The sequence below is a fragment of the Acanthochromis polyacanthus genome, chromosome 10 (genome assembly GCF_021347895.1).
Source record: "Acanthochromis polyacanthus isolate Apoly-LR-REF ecotype Palm Island chromosome 10, KAUST_Apoly_ChrSc, whole genome shotgun sequence".
Taxonomy (NCBI): Eukaryota; Metazoa; Chordata; class Actinopteri; family Pomacentridae; genus Acanthochromis; species Acanthochromis polyacanthus.
The window spans coordinates 15,049,483-15,070,011 of NC_067122.1; the positions used below are offsets into that span (position 1 = coordinate 15,049,483).

General features: G+C 40.1%; 1 protein-coding gene across 1 annotated transcript; it reads left to right on the plus strand.

Moving 5' to 3' along the window:
* The first annotated feature begins 2,370 nt into the window (after positions 1-2,370).
* On the plus strand, positions 2,371-20,497 carry fhl1a (four and a half LIM domains 1a). Its single transcript, XM_022201775.2, has 6 exons — positions 2,371-2,628; positions 13,768-13,949; positions 17,328-17,505; positions 18,361-18,530; positions 18,701-18,887; positions 19,725-20,497. Exons 2-6 carry the CDS (start codon positions 13,794-13,796, stop codon positions 19,877-19,879), a joined length of 846 nt encoding a protein of 281 aa, XP_022057467.1. The 5' UTR covers positions 2,371-2,628; positions 13,768-13,793; the 3' UTR covers positions 19,880-20,497.
* Positions 20,498-20,529: the final 32 nt, after the last annotated feature.

A 20,529-nucleotide genomic window follows, 5' to 3' on the forward strand; every position in this document is an offset into this window, starting at 1 on the left:
TAAAAAAAAATGATGTAATTCACGTTCCCACGCGAGGGGTCGGGGTTATTACAAGACAAGTAAACACGAAAGGAATTATGCAAAAATATACAGCGCGTCTGCCACACACAAGTGTTTTTACCAGACTTTTCTCTTTGTTTTTTTTAGTCTTTCGTGGAACATTCCCTTATGCTGCTAAACGGTTAATTTAATTTGTTAGTTTATTTAACAGGAATTATGTTCATAGATCAACAGAAAAAGTTCTGTTAATGAGCCAAAGTTGGCCCTAAAGGGTAACTTTTGTCTAGTCTCCCTGACCAGTTTGTAGAACATCCATCCATCCATCCACTATACACCGCTTTATCCTCATTAGGGTCGCGGGGGGTGCTGGAGCCTATCCCAGCTGACTCGGGCGAAGGCAGGGGACACCCTGGACAGGTCGCCAGTCTGTCACAGGGCTACATACACAGACGAACAATCACACTCGCATTCACACCTACGGACAATTTAGAGTACTCAATGAACCTCAGCATGTTTTTGGACTGTGGGAGGAAGCCGGAGTACCCGGAGAAAACCCACGCATGCTCAGGGAGAACATGCAAACTCCATGCAGAAAGATCCCAGGCCCAGACCGGGAGTCGAACCAGGGATCTTCGCGCTGCAAGGCGAAAGTGCTAATCACTATGCCACTGAGCAGCCCAGTTTGTAGAACAGCAACCTAAAATTAGAATAAACATATGAAATAAGAAATACAAAGTTATTCAACAGAAACACTCTTGTTAAACTTTTCACAGCTTTTAGACACATGCAGCCTGTTACAGGAACCTCAAAGGAGACAATGCTTCATTTTCGGGAGCCTAATGTCATAATATCGGGATTTTAAAATGTCTATATTATTGTTTGTTTTCCTCTTTGACTTATTTTCTGTGAATAACAGTATGCGTCAAAGATTTCCTGTCCTAAGTTAAATCTGAGGCAGACTAAATGGTTTGCTGTTCGGACATTGGATTTTAAGCTTTCAAGCCTGTGTGCCATGAAAATTGCTGATTTTCGCTTACTAAGAAAACTGCTTTTAAAAAATCTGAATAAGAGATTTGATCAGTTACTCATAATATAGTTGCAGTCATCTCATGTAACCCATGATGTACACTGATGTACTTTGATGTGCCAAAAGCAAAGAGGTGTGAATGTGAAATCTGCTGCTTTGCCCTGCCGAGACTGATGGCATTTATTGCTGCCGGGCACAAATTGTGCCAAATATCAGGTAACATGATCCAAATATGGGCACAACTCCCTCCAGTCTGCTCAAGAATGTCTGTATAGTGGAGTTAGTCTGGGGAGGAAATTTTAAAGGGCCACTTAGCTCCAGCTGGGGTAGAGCTCTGTGTCTCCAACAACAAAACTGTCAAACAACTAAACTCATCCAACACAAGCACTGACATTTTGGATCTTTCATGATAGACTGATCAGTAATTTTTCGTCCAAGTCATGTTTTGTTGTCAAAACTCATGCTAAACTCTAAAGTCTCACTGTAGTGGATTTATTTTTTTTTTACAATTTTGTCCTGTGCACACTTTAACATTTGATTTGATTTATTTATTTCAGCTTGCAAAGTGGACGTGCTCAAGACTTCTGGTTTGTTTAGTGAAATGAGGCTGTATTAAAGTGATTACCTGCCTTCACATTGTCCAGAAGGACCTGAACAGAACAAACACAACTCTCATCTACACTGATCTAATGTCACAACAGTTATGATGATGTTTGTGAGTTATTAAGAACAGGGCAGCTCTGTGTTTACAGCGATGTGATGGGCTTCAAAGTGGCTACGAAGAAGAACTTGTATGTGAAAATGAAGCTGTGTGAACAAGGTTGTACTTTTGGCTGATGTTTGAGTAATCCTCACAGCTTTAAACACAACAGAAGAATCTTAAAATCCTCCCTTCATGTCTTTGTTCTGACTGTACAGACAAATGCATCATCGAAAAAGGCTCGGAGCAAGATGTTTATCTCAGTGGACGGATGCACTTTGGTTGTAGTTCAAACAATGATGCAATTAAGTCTGCTGATTTACAATCTGGAACACCTTTTGAGAATTTAAACATCAATTTGTAATGAATTAGCCTTAAGGGTTGAGCTTGCAGCCTGCATGTATTTACTCCTGCTGAAGAATGAGTCATCTTGATGTAATTCCTCTATTCATTACCAAAGAAGGAGACGAGTGAGAGCAGTACAGAAGCAGGACAAAAGTGTGTTATCTTAACATGCCAGTCTATCTGCAGAAATGCTGAAAGAATAAAAGATGTCCTGAGTGGAGATTCCGGCACAGCAGACCTGCCTGTGGCACAGACTGCTGAGTGTTAAGTCTCAGTGTTCGCTGATGCAGAAAAGTTAGGACTTTATTCTCCTCATGATTCCCTTTGCCTCTAGAGTAGGGCCAGTGAGAACTTCTCTAAGAGAGCTTGTAAATTCCTGGTTGAGGTCATTGTTTATGAGAGCTTACAGAGGTTTGGCTTATGTCCTGCACTTTTTTTCCCTCCTCCTTGTCTTTTAAAAGCTGCGTCGCCTGCGCGCATTTTTACCTATCAGCCAAACCCACCGGACACGCTGCTGGTGCGGAGTGAAAGACGCTCATCTGTCCCCTCTGCAGAGGTGAGTCCAAGCCACAGCCGTGTTTAACCCGGATTATCTGCAGCTGCTCGGTTCATTTTAGATGATATAAAACGACAGAAGAAGTTTATCACCAGTGCGAAGTTCGGTCCGTTTAAGAGCAGTTACGTAGCGCGTAAATGCGCCTATTTTTCTTGTTTGTTTACGCATGGGCATTTCTGACGTAATATATGTTTAAATTACACAGAGGGCAAAGGGATGAAAATGTGCAAAACATGCACCACATTTCTTTGGATTCACCAAACTAGTTTGAACACGTTGGCTTGAGCGCGCAACAGGTGATGCGCTGCATGTGGCGCACAGTCCTACATCTCGAAATTTCAACTCCACGTTTGTGTTTTCGGGATTTTTGAAGCAAAAGGTTATTTTTTCAAAGTAAGAGTTTTTCCTTGAGTGTTTTTATTTTCAGGATTTCATTTTAAAGTGAAACATTGATGTCAATAAAAAGTATATCGACTGAATTTTGGGAAACTTTTTTGGGGAAACGGGAAGATGATCAATATAAAAGAACATTTTCTCTTTATCTGACATATTTGTCTTGTTGATATATTAAATATAGGTTACTTGAGAGGTTATGTTTAATGGAATTATGGTGTATATTGACCTCTCCTCCCTCATACATAATGTCTACATGTAGCCCAGACAATATAATGTCCTCCAGGTTGCTCTTTATCTTGTACATCACATGGTGTGTTCTGGTATTAATGTGCTGCAGAGATGTTTTTGTCTGGATAATGAACAGTAGAGCCCAAAGCTACCATGCATGGCTTTAAACTGTTAAAACATACATCTCCTCCCTTCTGGTTTGAACAGCTGCCAAACCAAATGCATGATGTCATTAGAGACCTGGAGATTACGGCTCTTTCTCTGGCACACTGGACCTCCTTGTGGCTCCACTATGACTTCACCATCCTTCAAAACCCATAAAAAATCTCACTCAGTACTATATTAACGCGCTTTCATCTTCAAAAGACTGTTTTTTTCTGAAATAATTCATAAATCACTTTAAAGAGTATAATATGGGCCTCATGTATGAAACTTTTTACTTTAAAAATGTAATGTAACATCAGCATAAAAGCAGTGAGCAAATCCAGCAGCACAGTTACAGATTATGCATTCATAAAGCCTGGTATGTGGTGTATAATTTATATCACTCTTCAATGGGAGCTGTTGTATGCCAGCGCCTGTGAGGTCGCCTCTCTGTTAGACGGGCAGCGGGACATCTGCCACACTGAGGCGACTGGGGGCTCTGGTGCAGAGGCATGCGTTTGTTAGAAAGACAGTTTCATCATTTCTTTTACTATTGCAAAAGGAGCACAGAGGATTAGAGAGAGAGGGTGTGTCCTGGGTCTAGATGACCAAGCTGATGAAACACATGAAACAGCGCTCACACCAGCCCAGCGCAAGACTCCTAAATAGGCAATGCTGCTGTTTTGTGTTTGTGTGAGGGCTGAGCGTGCTGAGTGGAGGCAATGTCCTCTCTGTGGATGCACTGCTCTTCAGACAAAAATCTAAGCTGAACTGCACTTGATTACGTTATGAATAAAAGAGAAAGAAGAAAGAAATGAGGAAAGAGTGAGAGTCACGGTTAAAGAGAAAGAGAGATGGAGACGTGTGGACGCCTAATGTAAGATATTTAATAAGAGGAGAAGTCAGCGCGTTCACGTTTGTGTGCAGAGAAGGGAGAAGTAATCAGATCCTTTAGTTCACCCTGAAAACACCAGTGAAAATGTGCTCTGTTGCACATTATAAGCTTGCATTGTGTTAAGCTGTCATTATGTAAAATGACTCCATTCAGAGTCAGATGGAGTATTATCACAGAAACAATAAGCATTTTACTGCTGTAGCTGTTTGAGGTGGAGCTAATTTGAGCTCCTTTATGTAACTGATCATGTTCTCTATATAAAACTATGTAGAAATAAAGTAAAAAATAAAAAAAATACAGTATTCCCCTTTGAATTGTATGATTCTGTTTCCTGTCTGATCTGCCCAACCCCAGTCCAACATGGAGCCAATAATGGCTCCATGTTGGACTCCATGAAGACATGAGTCATACAACCCAGACTTGATCATTTAAGCACCATTTTGGGGGTTAAAGGCAGCAAAATAAAAATAAAAAGATGCTTTTCTGCCTGTTCACTGCTTTTGTGTACAAACAGGCCTCACTTTGACTCCCTGGTACTTTTATGATGGTTTCTGCGTATCATTATTGAAATATTGAATCAAGCTCACAGCTGGATTTCTTCTTCTCTGTAAAGTCTGGCATCGCACGTCAGCAGAATGAACTGGCTTTTCGGTGCTTAGAGGCTTGAGTCATGTGAATCCAGTGAGAGCTACAGTGAAGGCTTTATCTCAAAGTCCTTGTGTGTGAATGTGTGTGTTAGTAACACTCCTATCCAAGCCATTTCCATCCAGCAGGAGTGTTACTGTGTTGATAGAGCTGCCCTCGTGGCCTTTTGTCCACACATATTTGACCTTGACGTGTCTAGGTCTCACAGCTGCGTCCCGACCTTATGTCTGTGTTGTAGTTCACCTTCTGTGCGAACAAATGCCTTGTCGCTGTGTTTGTCTCTGTGTGCGTGATGAGTCACTGTTCCCCTGACAGAGATAGCATGGCTCAGTCTGTCACTGCTCTGTCTGCACACTAACCCGATTTGGAGGCTGACAGAGACACATGGACGTCCGGGGCGCAAGGTCATGTTGAGACAGAAGCCCTCAGACGCACAGACGAGGCATTTGTTGCCGTTGGTAACAGCAGGAAGAGGGAGGCTGTTTGTTCCAGTCACCCAGAGCGATTTGATCTCACTTATTCAGGAAGTACAGGCCAGATTTCCTGTTTCTGAGTACAGCCAAACCTCAGATCTACCACTCAGAATGGTGATATGTGATGGGAAAACAGCCAAGAGACCTACACATTCCTGCTATGTTATGATAGGATGAGTTTCAAAAGTAGACACCTAATGTGAGAGGGTGTGTTACTGTTTGTTTCCATCAGGGGAAAGGACAACTTTAAAGTTATTTTACAGATTAGTCTCAAAATGTGAACATGGCTAACCAGTTGCAATGCCAGCTATGGATTTTGTTATTTGGAAAAAAGCATATTTATAGTTTTGTTTGTTGCTTCACATGATCAGGAGATATTTTTGTCCTCTTAAAAAAAGTGGGGCTTTGCAGATGGCAGGTGGGGAGGTGGGTGCTGCATTCCAGCTTCATTGTGTATCGGGACAGCAGTCGCAGGGGAGAGTTAACATGGTCCCTGCAGATGAGACTGTTTACATGCAGTACACAGCCTGAAACCAGATGGACCTTATATTAGTGCTGTCAGAAAAATGAAAACAGGAAGACACAATAAACAAACATGTCCTGCCTCTGAAATCGGTAGCCTGGCAAATGTGTGATAAATACGGTGTGAAATAAAGTTTGTTTTACACATTGTGTCAAGAAATGAAACGAAAAATTTCCATTACCGAGTTCTGTTTTTCATTTTCGGTTCCAGCAGTGGACTTTCAGTGGTGTTTATATAAAAATGTGAAAGCCAAACTACATCTTTTTTTTGAATATGGAATGCAGCAAGAGAAAATCTGAGTCTGGCAAAGGCAGCACAGTGGCACATTAACATATTGTGATATTTAGCATGTGTGATATTTACACTGCCAATCTAATATGTCACCTCACATTTCCCCAGTAAACACCTCCCTATCAATACCCTCACTATTTATCGTCGACCATATGGCTGCAGACTTATGTTGTATACTGTGCACACAATGTTTTTATTGTTTCAGACTCATGAGCCGGCAATTTGACCTCTTCAAAACCACTTCTACAGATGATTTGAATGCAAATTCTAGTATTAGCTTTGCTAGTTTAAATAGCTTACAACTGTTAATAATGTATGTTGCATTATGCACTGTTGATTTCTTTGTTGAAAGATTTTACTCATGTAACACTGGACCCATGTTATACTAGTAGGATGCATTTTTTCATAATTATCCTCATCTTCAGTTTTTGGTTTTCTACCACCACCATCATCATTATTCCATTTGTCAACTGTTGGACTATAAGACAATAAAACTGCAATCTTTATTTCACCCCACATTAAGCTAAGGCTACAAATGATGGGAAAAAAGCAACATAGTTAAAATAAAGACATTAAAACTAGTAGAGAGGAGATGAAGCTGAAAGTTTAGTGTGTGGTTAGAGCTTAAAATATGTGCAACAGGAACAACTCAAGTGTCTGTATGTGAATAAATGGAGGAAGAGGAGATTTGTGATGTAGCACGTACTGTGGAGAGTTTTGCAGGCTGGAAGTCATGGCGCCTCCTGCACATTAATTAGTGTTTGTGGGTTTAGAGTAATTGGGTGACAGATTATAAAGGGGACAGACGTAATGTTGTGTTCTGTGGTAATGGACCAAATCAAATTTGTAATTACAACCAGATGCCCTTTAAACTACTAAGCATAAACACACACACACTCTAATCCACACCATCTCACTCTTTGATTTGTTTTGTTTCTAATATATGAGGAAGGTTATTTAATATTGTTAAGGAAGAATTTTTTTCCTTTTCAAATGGAACATTTCATGGTTTTTAACAATCAGTAAAGATCAGTGGATTTGTCATGAGTCTCTTTCCCTAAGGGGGGTCTCTAGAGGCCCAGAGTGTCCTCCCATTCACAGTGTGGCTCTATATTTCTGTTTTTAAACCGACTCTGAAAGCCTGAACACGTCAGAGTGAAGTGCCAACTGTGGTTGTTTTTGATCATTAATTGTTAGTTGGCAGTGGTACAAATGGTAACATTTAACTGAATTTATAGCAGCTGTAATCATTATTTTTGTCCTATTAATAGAGCAAATGACTGGACTCGCCATCTTTGCTGCTTGTTTCAGCTCATTGTTTTGTTTTTCTGCTCTGACTGCTCCCATAGCATCATTTGGGCTGCAGCAGGCAGCTATTTTTGGCAAAGTAGTTTTAAAAAACAATTTTCTGGTTAACATAGTGAAGTATTTAGTGGCCTAAGAGTCCGGGATTTCCCTCAGGAGTTGCTATGGCCAAGAACAAGGGCCTGTACTAAGAAGTAAGCTCAGCATACCCAGGATATCTTTTAAAGAACCTGGCTTTACCAAGACTTACCAGTGGTCGCATGAAGTTGGCCATCAACTCAGTAAATCAACCTAGGATTTCTAAACCTACAGTACATCATATTAAAGAGGTGATGTGGTCAGCAGACGTCCAATCACAAACATGATGAGCTGGCCACATGTTTCTCAGATGAAGAATAAACTATAATCCTTAACAAATATGAGCAAAAAGCCAAAGCCTGGGACATAAACTGCCAACAAACCTTACACATAAGTAAACAGACCTATTATTATCACCAGTAAAGTACAAGGAGATATGACTGCAGTTACAGTTGTGTATCCACTACACGTGCCTTTCTTTCAGCTGCAACCTTGCAGATGTTAAACAGTTGTGAGAACAAATAAGGAATCAATATGAAAACATAATTCAAACCAGTGCTTTGCCAAATCTTATTACATCAACAGGCCCAAGGCTTTAATGCTTAAATTAGCCTCCATTTTTGGATTTTATTGTTATATTAAGTTCTGCACAACAATCAAAAGGCTTTGAGATGGCCTACAGTCACAAGAAAAAAACTCAAGCAAGGAACAATGGATATCCCTTTAATGAAAACGATTATCTCTAACATCTACACTTGCTGGGGAAAAAATGCAGCAAGACATTCCCTAAAAAGTCTTACATACCTTTGAAAACCAAAAGGGCTATAAAAGATCACTTCTCAAATGTCTGTCTTAAATTAAAACAGTGTTAAATGTGGTGCACAGATTTGTTTTTTAAACTATCAATTGTTAAAAATGGTTTGACAAGTACAGCTTTATTCATCAGCTTAAAGAGACAAAGAGAGCAACACTCTATATGGTCAGTGAATGAAAGCAGCTTTATATGGCATTCGATGTGAACAAAGACGTAATAAAGAAGTGTTATTTTAACTTGGAAGGAGAGTCAGAGGGACTGAAGCATGAGTGGAGATGAGGTGGGCAAATGTGTCTGGGACATGGACTATCCTGTGATGTTACCCAGTTTAACAGAAATACAAATTAAACAGGTGAGTTATATAGTATTTCACCCCCAGTACAGTTGATATAAACTCTGAAATTCGCAACAGAGAAAAAAAGTGTCTTTTGTTCAAGGCTGTAATCAGGTTTATTTCTGATATAAAGTTGGATGTTTAAACATTGGAATTGAAAGGAATTAACTCGTTTTCTAAAACCAGCCTCAAGTGGCCAATTAAGGAACTGCATTCTTTAGCAGTTATGCATTGGTTTCATTATTCTGCCCTGGAGGTGGCTGCTTGGATGTGCACATGTAAGAAGTGAGCCCCATTGCAACTCAGAAGACCTGCAGTTAAACCTGAGGTTTCCTGCTTTGCTAACAGGCCTCAGAGCAAATTAGACTTATCAGGTCAGTTAGCCAAATATCCGACTACAAATGAATGATAATGTTGTTCCACAACTCTAGACATGTACTGCTAGCTATATCAATTTAAAAGATGATGATCTGTCAGTGTTGTGACTACAACTTGGTTCTGTTGTTCTGACGCCGCATATTTGCAACAAAGTCATATTTTCAAATACAAATGAGGTTTGTGGCAAATAGCTCTGGTTAACTTTTAGCGATGCGGTCACAAATTTGCAGTAAATTAACATAACTGTAAATCTACCAGACAGTTTCCATAGAGTTAGCTAGAAATCCCCCACGTTTGCTATAGATCTAGTCTGCATATGAATATATAATCTCATTGCAAATTTTCAACAACATTGCAAACAGTTAACTAAAACTGTCTTCCAGAAACCATTATTGTCAGAAATGAGATCAATGACAAACATGAACTGACATGTTTGCTACAAATGGTCAGTTTGTTATCAGAAGGTTAGTAGAACTTCTCAGTATTACCAGAATATTGCTAGAAGTTTGCAGTTAATGGCCAACATTAGGAAGCCTGTAAATCTGCTTTGTTTTCATAAGTGTTAAGTTAGTTTCTAATATGACTTGTAATTGTTATTTTTAGGAGTAGGCCCTAAACAGCTGAACTTTGGAAGATATGTGTAAATATTTCCACCGGGTAAAGCAACATGTTATTTTCACCTTATATTTTGGTGGTAGCAACCTTAAATTGAACTATTTCTGCTGCTGGTTTGAGTAGAGTTTTGCTGTTAGATGACAGAACAGAGGGTTTGTCTTTGATGAGAGGATTCATGATGTCTTTTTGCTTCTCTATCTGGAATGCGTTGTGTGTTTCCTGTGGATTTAAATATGCTCTCTTGAACTAAGAATCACCAAGATAACAGAAGGAATAATTCAATTCCAACAGCATTTTTTCTCTCCTTCAAAAAGGTCTCTTTTGACTCACTGGTTTTTCAGCGTCTTGTAGAGTCTGACGTACAGTCATTCACATACGGTAACTATGTAAACACACAGTCATGAAGACACACGAAGAGCACCTTATATAAGACGCCACCACACTCTGTCTCTCCTCAGCTCAGTCAATAATATCCATTGGGTCCTCTGGTGAGTCATCCCTGTGAGTTATCAGATTAGGTGATCCAACATAGCATCTGTATATTCTCTGAACAATCTCAACAAAACATGTAATATTGTCGCAGGGGGAGTATCTGTGATCCCCCGTAGCCATCACACGGAACATTCAGACTATGTTTTCTTTATTTTAACTACTGATGTTACTGCAGTGGAATCCAATCTGTATCACCTAATCTATCCTCCCTGCATCATGTTCTCTTTCATCTGCTGTTCTCTAATGCATACCCTAAAAAGGACAGGAGGGGTGAAGGATTTGGATGTGGGGTCGGGGGTGTGCGTGGGTCAAAGAGGGGTATATACAGGCCCCCATAATTTACAGAGGCTGATGGTCTCTGGGTTCTGTGGATGCTACCGACTCTGTGCTGTCTTTCTTTTATCCTTCCTCTTTTCTGCCTGATTGGAAGCAAACATGACTTTCTACAGACACTCAGGTAAAATTTAAAGCTGTTTACAGCCCTGGATGGTAAATGACTCCTTGGATGTATTCTCTTTTTTTTGGAATCAGGTGCAAAGTGTAAAAAGCCTGCATATGATTTGGCCTACTTTCAAAATTTCAGCTTCGGGAGCTAAGAAAAAAAGGCCTGTTATCAGCGTAGCGGCAATGCGTTTTCAGATAATCCAATGGATTTTGAATGGTTTATTTAGCTTGAGGAGTAGCAGATTTTTTCCTCTCCATAAAAGAACTGTTAATCCTTCAGTTTGTCTGCTTAAAAAAATCACCACATTTGAGAGTACATGTTTTTCACCAGCAGCTAAGGCCCACTTAGGTTTTCTGAGCATTTGTTGATGTGTAACTCATTCAAAGAACCTTCTGTGCAAAATTAGAGGTGGCAATCTTTCAATGTACAATAGGAATATCCAAAATCTTCTCTCACTGGCAGAGTGGTATCTCAAATTATATTCCATCATTCTGTGTGGTACTGAAGCTCCAATACAGATCCTTTATTTTTAACTTGGATGAAAACCACACTGCTAGTTCTCACATTAGACTCTCTGTAATGAGGATTTAAAAGGATTTTTTATTTTAGGGTTAAAAAGTTCATTAACAACATAATCATATGCTCATGAGTTCTCTTAACTATATGCTTTAATGTTCAAGTCTCAGCGCTTAAATCTTTGCATCCTTTGACTAGGTAGAACTATTTCAGCATTGAATAAAGTTCACTGTAGCGTCTTGTACACTCTGTTGCTAGTTTATTAGGTTCACCTAGCTGAAACAAATGCAGCTAAGATTAGTTGATTCTATGGTATCATCATTTTGGAGGATGTAGTTTGGGGTTCTGGTGAACTGTATGACATTTCACAGAGAGGTTATTTAGCCTAGCCTCGTTGGTTTTAATGGGCAGACACAATAATAGAAACAGCAGTTATTAAAATGTAATAGAATTCAACACTTGTATGAAACTATATGAATTGGCAACTGGAAATTGAGAATACTAAACTGACACATTCTCCCAACTGCTCAGTGATATTTTACCAGATGACTTTAGAATGAACATTTTAACATAAAAGACCTCAAAGTTTAAATGACATTTTAAGTCGTGCTAGGGATGATAATGTCTGAAGTTTTCTTAAAACTATGTACAACTTTAATTTAGTTTTTTGCTGAGGTCAAATGAATTAAATTGAACTAATGCTTTGTAATTATACCCTCATTTTGTAGTATCTGTGGTCTCATTTCTAGAACTCTCTTTAAATTAATAAATCCTTGGCACATGTTGACAGCTGTACGGACAGTCTGTTCCAGAGTGGGAGTGTACTTTTTGAAAATGTTGTCAAAATGCATTTATTTCTCAGGATTATATGGAGGAAGCCTAATTTCAAGAGTGTCATTGTCCAAAACAGAGGCAGAGAACAGAGAGGTCTAATAATGTAGCCACTGATTTGGCTGACATGCTGTCAGGCTGACTTTTATTTCACTCTGTCCCATCTTTGACTCATCTCTCAAACTGGTCTCGCTGTGACCTTTCTCTGTAAAGAAGGCTCCTCCCCAACGGGACCACAGTGGAATACTCCTCTTCCTCCACAGCTGAGTGTCGGTACATACCATGCCTGTTTGACAGGGGGCAGCTGTCACACCGCAACAAAGGATTAAAGGACTGGACATGTTTCAAATGGAGCCACAATAGCTGCCTAGTCCCAGTAGTCATCACTCTGCATCCCTACATTTATCCCCTCTGGAAGGTCAATGTGCTTTAAATTGAGAGTCCAAGTTTAAAATAGATCTGTGAGCCAACCAGGCTTAGTAATAAGTACTGTGTGTGATTTGACAACACTGACCCTTTGGATTGGGTAGGTTTTCCCTGTTCCACTGCATGTAGGGGAGAATAGGTGGAGTTGGGTGTGTTGGTGCTCAGTCCTCAGTCTGGTCTTTATCCATGAAGCACAGGTGCAGATAGCTCCCCTGCTCCAAGCCCTCTACATCCACCCATCCATCCTCACACACAGCAGGGGCACATACCACGCTCCGGGAGGCTCATCTCGTTCACATAGCTCTTTACCACATCCGACTTAAATAGCTCACAATCCCATTTCATAAATATTTTCCTTGTTCCTATGGTTACTGGGACATAAATGCCATTCCTCCCATTGTTTCCTCCATTGCTGCTGATATACCAGCTGCATTAAAATTATATCTGTTGCGCTGAATAAATCAATTTTGCTAAAGTTCACACACTGTCCAGCTGTCCTTGCTGGAGACAGAGAAGCTTTAAAGTGATGTAGATAAAGTTTAATATGTCCACGCTCCACCCTACGCACAGTTATTCTGAGAAACTGCTCCCTGTGGATGTCGCCTGTGATGAGAAGGCAGGAATGTTGATAAATGATGGAGCGGGGCAACTCAGTTTACATTGTTTACAGGAACAGCTAATAAAATGGCCTGGGCAAAACAGAGACAAAAGAGCAAGTGTGGGCCAGGCTCCGGGGAGGCTGATTCAAGGTGGGGGGTGAGAGGAATGAGTCGAACGGTCTAAAAATATGACCTAAGCTTTCCAGGGAGAGCTTGATAAAAAGTCTGCACGCAGACATCTGTGGGCTGCTTTCTTGCCTCACTCACACTTCTCTCATCCATTTGGTATGCTGCTGGTCGAGCTCTATCTCACAGCTTCTTAATGGGAAAACAGAAAAGCGGAACTCCCTCATTGTAGACTTAATCCAATTTCTGCATGTGTTTTAAAGCTTAGAGATCAGACGTAAAGTAACTGTCTCAAGCATCATTGCACTGCTCACCAAACTCCAGTTCTCTTCTTTGTTCCCTGTTTCTTTTGTTGCTTTTATCTGAGCTGCAACCATGTGGTGCTTCAAGTGCAATGTAATTAAATTCCATTTGTATTTGCTGAATGGGACCTTCCAGCTTTGACCTGCATTGTTCAGCGAGCCTCGACTGCATTAGAAAAGGCAACACTGTCCCCATCTGGCGTTTAAAGGAAACATCCTGCTACGGAGGGAGATTAGAAGCTGTGCATGCTCAAAGACACTCTGTCCTCTTGTTGTTTCACAGGTCCCAAGAGTTATCTAACCTCCACCATGACCGACCGCTTCGACTGCTACTACTGCCGTGACAATCTGCATGGGAAGAAGTATGTGAAGAAGGATGACAAGCACGTGTGCACCAAGTGCTTCGATAAGCTCTGTGCCAACACCTGTGCAGAGTGCAGACGCCCCATTGGTGCTGATGCCAAGGTGACAATACATCCATCCATACATTCTCTATACACCGCTTTATCCTCACTAGGGTCGCGGAGGGCGCTGGAGCCTATCTCAGCCGAAGGCAGGGGACACCCTGGACAGGTCGCCAGTCTGTCTCAGGGCTACATATACAGACAAACAATCACACTCACATTCACACCTACAGGCAATTTAGAGTAATCAATTAACCTCAGCATGTTTTTGGACTGTGGGAGGAAGCCGGAGTACCCGGAGAAAACCCACGCATGCACAGGGAGAACATGCAAACTCCATGCAGAAAGATCCCAGGCCCACCCTGGGATTTGAACCAGGGATCTTCTTGCTGCAAAGCGAAAGTGCTAACCACTACCCCACTGTGCAGCCCTGGTGACAATACAGTTACTTTTAAATTTAGCAATTGTAATATGGACATAAATGACTATATTCTACATATTGAGGTAGTTTAAAAAACACCTTGCAATGTAACATCCAATTTTTATTGCTTGTTTTTAAGTCCTTTCACTGATTTTTGTTACATCAAACCATTGATTGATATAACAAGTGGGTATGAACGATGTGTTTTCTTTTTGTATCAGTGACACAATTTATCAGAGCATGAAAAAAAGGATAGAGAGAGAACTGCAAAATTTTCAACTTTGATGGCCCATGAACATATCTTGTGTGATGTAAGGTTTCATCCTAAAATGCCCCAACTCTAACCTTAAAATTTTGATGTTTCATCAAAAGCGTATTATTTTACGTGCGTCATTTAAGATTTAACCTACAATAAGCCATTTCTTCTAACAACATTCTGCAAAAACTCAGCACAACTTTGAGCCATTAGTGATTCTGCTGTGACCAACACTCACATGACAACAATGTGAGTGTTGGACTTTTACGCTGCATTGCAGGCCGTGTTTACACAAGGCAGATAGAAGACAAGTATGGAAATAGAATAATTCTAGTAAGTAGAGCGATCATTTCTTCCGGTATTGGTAACCAGGGGCGATTCAGAGGTTTAGGGGTGCTGAGCACCCAGAGGTGCCCAGCCAGGCAAGATAAATTTCACTGTTTTGTACATTTTAATGCAATTTCACTCCCACATTTGTGAGAAAAAAAAGGATAACACTTTTTGAAAAAGTCTGTGACTAAACCATCCAATCTGATAAAATTTATTTAAATGCTGAATCACAGCAAAGGAGGAATGCACTGGAATCTTAAAAGAAACATATCGTAATCCTAATTTCTGCGAAAAGACGACTCATTTAGATGCAGCAGCTCCTCAACATACACATAAACAGAATGTATGTTTCTGGAGTAAACCAGCCCCCTATACCAAGCACCAAAAAAAAAAAAAAGGACCTAGGACTTATTTTTTGACTTTTATTTGAAATGTGATGCACAGCATCTCTTTCCCTGGTCTGCTTTCTCTCATCTCCCAGAGTCTCTCCTTGTTCTCTTCCTTGTATAGTGAAATCAAGCAAATTGAAAAGCAAATAGATAATTAGGAAAATGTAATAAAGATGTCCTGTTTAGAATGAAGTCCACTGATATCCATTCTTCTGGAAAGCATTTAATGTGGGTAGAACACATAACCTCATGACATATGTAAAATTACATTGTGAATGGATGTTTTTCTTTGTCATCTTAACAGTTACTATTTTGCGTGCCACTATTCTCTGTTTGTTTTCTTACCTGGTTCTTCTTGACTTTGCACTCTCTCCTCTCCTTCCCCTTTTTCATCTCTTCCTCTTTGGACTGACAATCATACACAAATAAATTGTATTCAGCTAGATGAAAAATTACATAAATATGAAAAAATACCAACAAGAATACAAATAAATAGCATCCTCTCTCTCTCTTTGTACTGTCAACCTAAAGGCAAATAACCAAACAATGTGTTTTATATCTAATAAGAGATATAAACATTGATACATTGGTCCAATTTACAACATTACTCTTGAGAGATAGACCATTTGATCTTACACTCTTACCTGAACCTGGCTCTTTTCTTCAAAAAAAAAAAAACAATCTTATGTTCATGATGAGGCTGTCTGTCTGCACACGCACGCGCACACACACACACACACACAATAGGAGTTATAATGCTAATGGGCATCCAGTCAGTTAGCTAGTCAGTAGCACCTTGGCTTTAATATTAACACGTGCACTGAAACAACAGCTAGCTTCTCTCAGTCCAGTTCAGACACTGACCACCTGTAATGTTTGCTAGCTAGAAAAAACGTCAGCTAACACCTACCTAACAACATAAACAGTAACCTGTGATTAAATGCAGCAAAAATGAGGACTTGTAATGATAATAATGTGTTGGTATTGAGTGGTAGAAGATTAAACCAGGTACTAACACCGCTACAGCACATTACCTTCTGTGGGGCAGTGCTTAGCTCTGCAGGTAGAGGCTCAGAGCCCGAGTTGGTAAAGTTAAGCGGGATCAAACCATTTTGAGGCAAGATGGGGGGAGGGGGTGCTGTGTTTTTGTTGTTAAAACGTTACGTATCAACCAAGTACTGTATGGTTTTTACACTTTTCTGGTTTGTTAAAAGAAGTACATGCAATACAAAAAAATAAAAACAAAAATCTTTTAAATTTTAGGGCTGCTGGGATTCAATTTAGGGGGCCCATTTTTGGGGGTTGAGCACCCCCAAAAATGGGCTAAAACGCCTATGTTGTTAACACCTGTGGCATCCTGGAAAATGCTTTTTATTCTGATTGTAAAACAAATAATGACAGAAATTCAACTTTTGTCTTATATTTTTTCTTTTTTTCAAGATTTGCGGAATTATATTTTGTCATACCGCAAAAAAGACATTTTCTAGACATAGTTGTGCTGTTTCCATAGTGGTGCTGGACTTTTTATTGTAGTGCAGCCTTTACAGGATAGGTAAAATAAGCCACGGCTTCTACCTATTCCTTTTTCGGTTACAGAACTTGTAAAAACTATGACATATATGTATATATAGATAAAATAAATACCTACTTAGAATAACTTATGTTCAGTGCACTCTGAGGCTTTGCTTTAATGTCTGTCATCCAGCACAGACCTCTGCTTCCAGGTTACTCTCACCACTCAGTCACAGACAGTTTAATGTGAGAAGAGATGTGTCATTACAACTAATGGGGCTTAAATACATTTTCAAGCATTTTCACTAAGCCCCCCAACTCCTTCATGGCTCACCACATCTCAGTTCACTTCATCTCCACTCTAATGCTTGCCACATGGGTTTGTTCTGTATTCTGGCCCCGAGCCTCAGCCCACATGATGAGTAAACAAACTCCACTTTAATGAGGTCAGCATGAGGACTTTGTGAGGGCACCTCTGCTCACCCTGCGTCTGCTTTTTTGTTTGTTTGTTTGTTTGTTTGTTTGGCTCAGGAGCTGCACCATAAGAACCGCTACTGGCATGAGGACTGTTTCCGCTGTGCCAAGTGCTACAAGCCGCTGGCCAGTGAGCCGTTCAGCGCTCGCGATGATGGCAAGATAATGTGTGGCAAGTGTGGCTCCCGGGAGGATGGAAACCGGTGCCAGGGCTGCTACAAGGTGGTCATGCCAGGTGAGTTTGCTGTTGTACTTTTTATTTTTTAAAGGCCCTTTCAACCTTTTTCCGTTTCTTGTTATGAGGGATGTGGTTCTACAAAAGTGAATGTTTCTGCAGAGAAAATTAAAAAATATGTCTTTATATTATAAAGGTGCAACCACAAAATATGTTGTCTTGGATTTTTATATTTGCATGAATAAACAGAACATTAAGCATTAGGACATGTGCAAAATATATCGTATCTATAAAAGGTATTCATCGCCATTGGAAGAAATTGACAATTATTTACAACAAATGAAAACAGATTTCTGCAATATTTCAGTAAAATCAAAACAGAAAGTAGGTGATTGCATAAATATTCAGTCCCCTGAAGTCAGTGTTTTGTAGATAAACCTCTGGCTGCAATTACAGCATCGAGCCTGTGTGCATAGATCTCAATCAGCCTTGCACATCTGGACCCTGCAATTTTACCCCATTCTGCTTTTTAAAAGAACTGTCACGTTGTACAGGGATTGTGAATGATCAGCACTTTCCTCCCTGAACTGATTTCTTGGCTCTGACTCCAGAACGTTCTCCTTGTTGTCTTTAAATGTTTTCTGGGTTGCTTTGATTGTAACTTCAAGTCATTGTCTTGCTGGAAAACAAATCTTTTCCCAAGTGGCAGTTGTCTTGCAAACTGGATTTTCCCTCAACATTTACAATCCTGTAAAGGCCTGCTGCTGAGAAGCATGCCTGCATTACGATGCTGCCACCACCATGCTTTACAATGGGGATTAGCAAATCTTTTGTAAAGTCGCAGTTCTTTTAAAGAAAAAGGGAAAACTCTACCCGAGCTGTGAGAATAAAATACTTCATCTTATTGTGTTTTAGGATCCCAGAATGTGGAGTACAAGAACAAGGTGTGGCATGAGGAATGCTTCACTTGCTTTGAGTGCAAGCAGCCAATCCGCACACAGAGTTTCCTCACCAAGGGTGATGACATCTACTGTGCTCCCTGCCATGAAAAGAAGTTTGCCAAGAAATGCTTCCACTGCAAGCAGGTATAAGCACAGATTATATCATTGTTTGCTACTCTTTGCTTGCCTGAAAAGCACTATCTTGTGTTATCTAACCAATAAAACGATGGTGCAGTTGGTTGAATTTGCTCCACTTCAGCAGATTGGATGTTGTGTTTGACATGATGATCAAAGTATCTCTCTGCCTCTTTAAGCCCATCACCTCTGGAGGGATCAGCTACCAGGACCAGCCCTGGCACTCTGAGTGTTTTGTGTGCCAAACCTGCCGTAAGCCTCTGGCAGGAGCTCGATTCACTTCGCACGAGAACAACGTTTACTGCGTTGACTGCTACAAGACTGACGTGGCCAAGAAGTGCCACGGCTGCAAGAACCCCATCACAGGTTGGGGCATCATCAACATTAAAATCATGTTTTTGTTTGCTTTCTGAGTCTGGATGCTTCCTGTGCAGTTATAATGAAGATTGTTGTGGATCATAATGCAATGTGGTCACTGTGTGGAAACATGTTCAGAGACAGTTTCAGTGTTTTACAACGGAGAAAGTGGATCTTTTGGCAATAAACTCAGTAATAGTATTAGTAAATAATAGCAAATGATAACTATTTATAGTAGATAAAGGGCACTGAATTGTAATCACCACTTAATTATTGCCAATTAACTTTCGGCATACCCCCCCCCCCCCCCCCCCCCACCCCCTTTTTTTAAAAGATTGCCCAAAGTAGGTCAGCTGAGCATGCAAAACCAAAATTTGTCTTCAGGCAAGCATACAATATGAGGGGCAGAAAGTTTCCAATAATGCATGCCTAATGAATTAATAATTACTTGGGTTTAAGTGGAGATTTTCTTTCAAGAAAATCCCCATCTTCTGTAGAATTACTATCAAATTACCTGGTTATTAAAAAAAATCATGTAGAATTAAGTATTGTTGGGTAAACCATTATTTTAGTCATTAAACGTATAGATTTCAGGTTGTTCACAGCACCACAGGAGCATCACCACAGTACAGTTCAAACTTTTTTAAATAGGCCCATAAAGGCTTAAAGAAAGTTTGATTTCAGATTTAAGATCCTACTTTTACAATAATTGAATACCTGTCATTGCTTAATGCTAAACTACATAACAGAAGTTTCAAAGAGTAGTTTAGATATTAGTGATGTAAAACAGTCACTGCCGGTCTTGTGCTGCTGCTGACTGATGACCTCCTGTCTCCGTCTTTGCAGGGTTCGGCCATGGCACCAATGTGGTGAACTATGAGGGATACTCCTGGCATGAGTATTGCTTCAACTGCAAGAAATGCTCCCTCTCACTGGCCAACAAGCGCTTCGTCATCAACGGAGATCATATTTACTGCCCCGACTGCGCTAAGAAGCTGTAAACTGCATAATCAGCGGGGCTGAGGAACATTGTTTAAAGTGGAATTACACCAAAACTGACTTGTAGCTACTCTTGAAAAAAAGAAATCTCCTTTGAGATTTTTTTGGGCATTGATACTAAAGCTCAAAATGATTTAAAAAAAAATCGAATTCTAAATAAAAATAAAAATGCCAAGTCAGTTTTGGTGAAAGTTCTCTTTGCAAGACTGACAGACTCGAGGTTACTTCAACTAAACATGCACTAGCTTTCATTTATCTACATATGTTACTGCAGCTTGTTTAAGTGTCAAGAGCTGATACTAACATGGCAGCAGAATTTCTTTTGTGGGATTTTGATGTGCACTATTACTCTAATCTTATCCAGGATTCTGTGCAGCCTTGTGACACAGACGGTCTTTTCAGTGCCTTACTGGAATCTTTCTGAGAATGCTTTTTACATGCCTGCTGCTGCTCATACATACCAGCTTTGATTAATAATCTGTTACATCTCTGAGTGTCTGAATGGATTATGAGAATTTCAAAAATGTTTAGAGTGAATTGAAAATACAAACAGATTGAGCCTGCTCATGTATTCAAAACTTTGAAGTTCATCAAAAACAAGAATAAAAGGAAGAGATGAAGCCTGCTTTTCTTTGGAGAAAGAAACTGCATC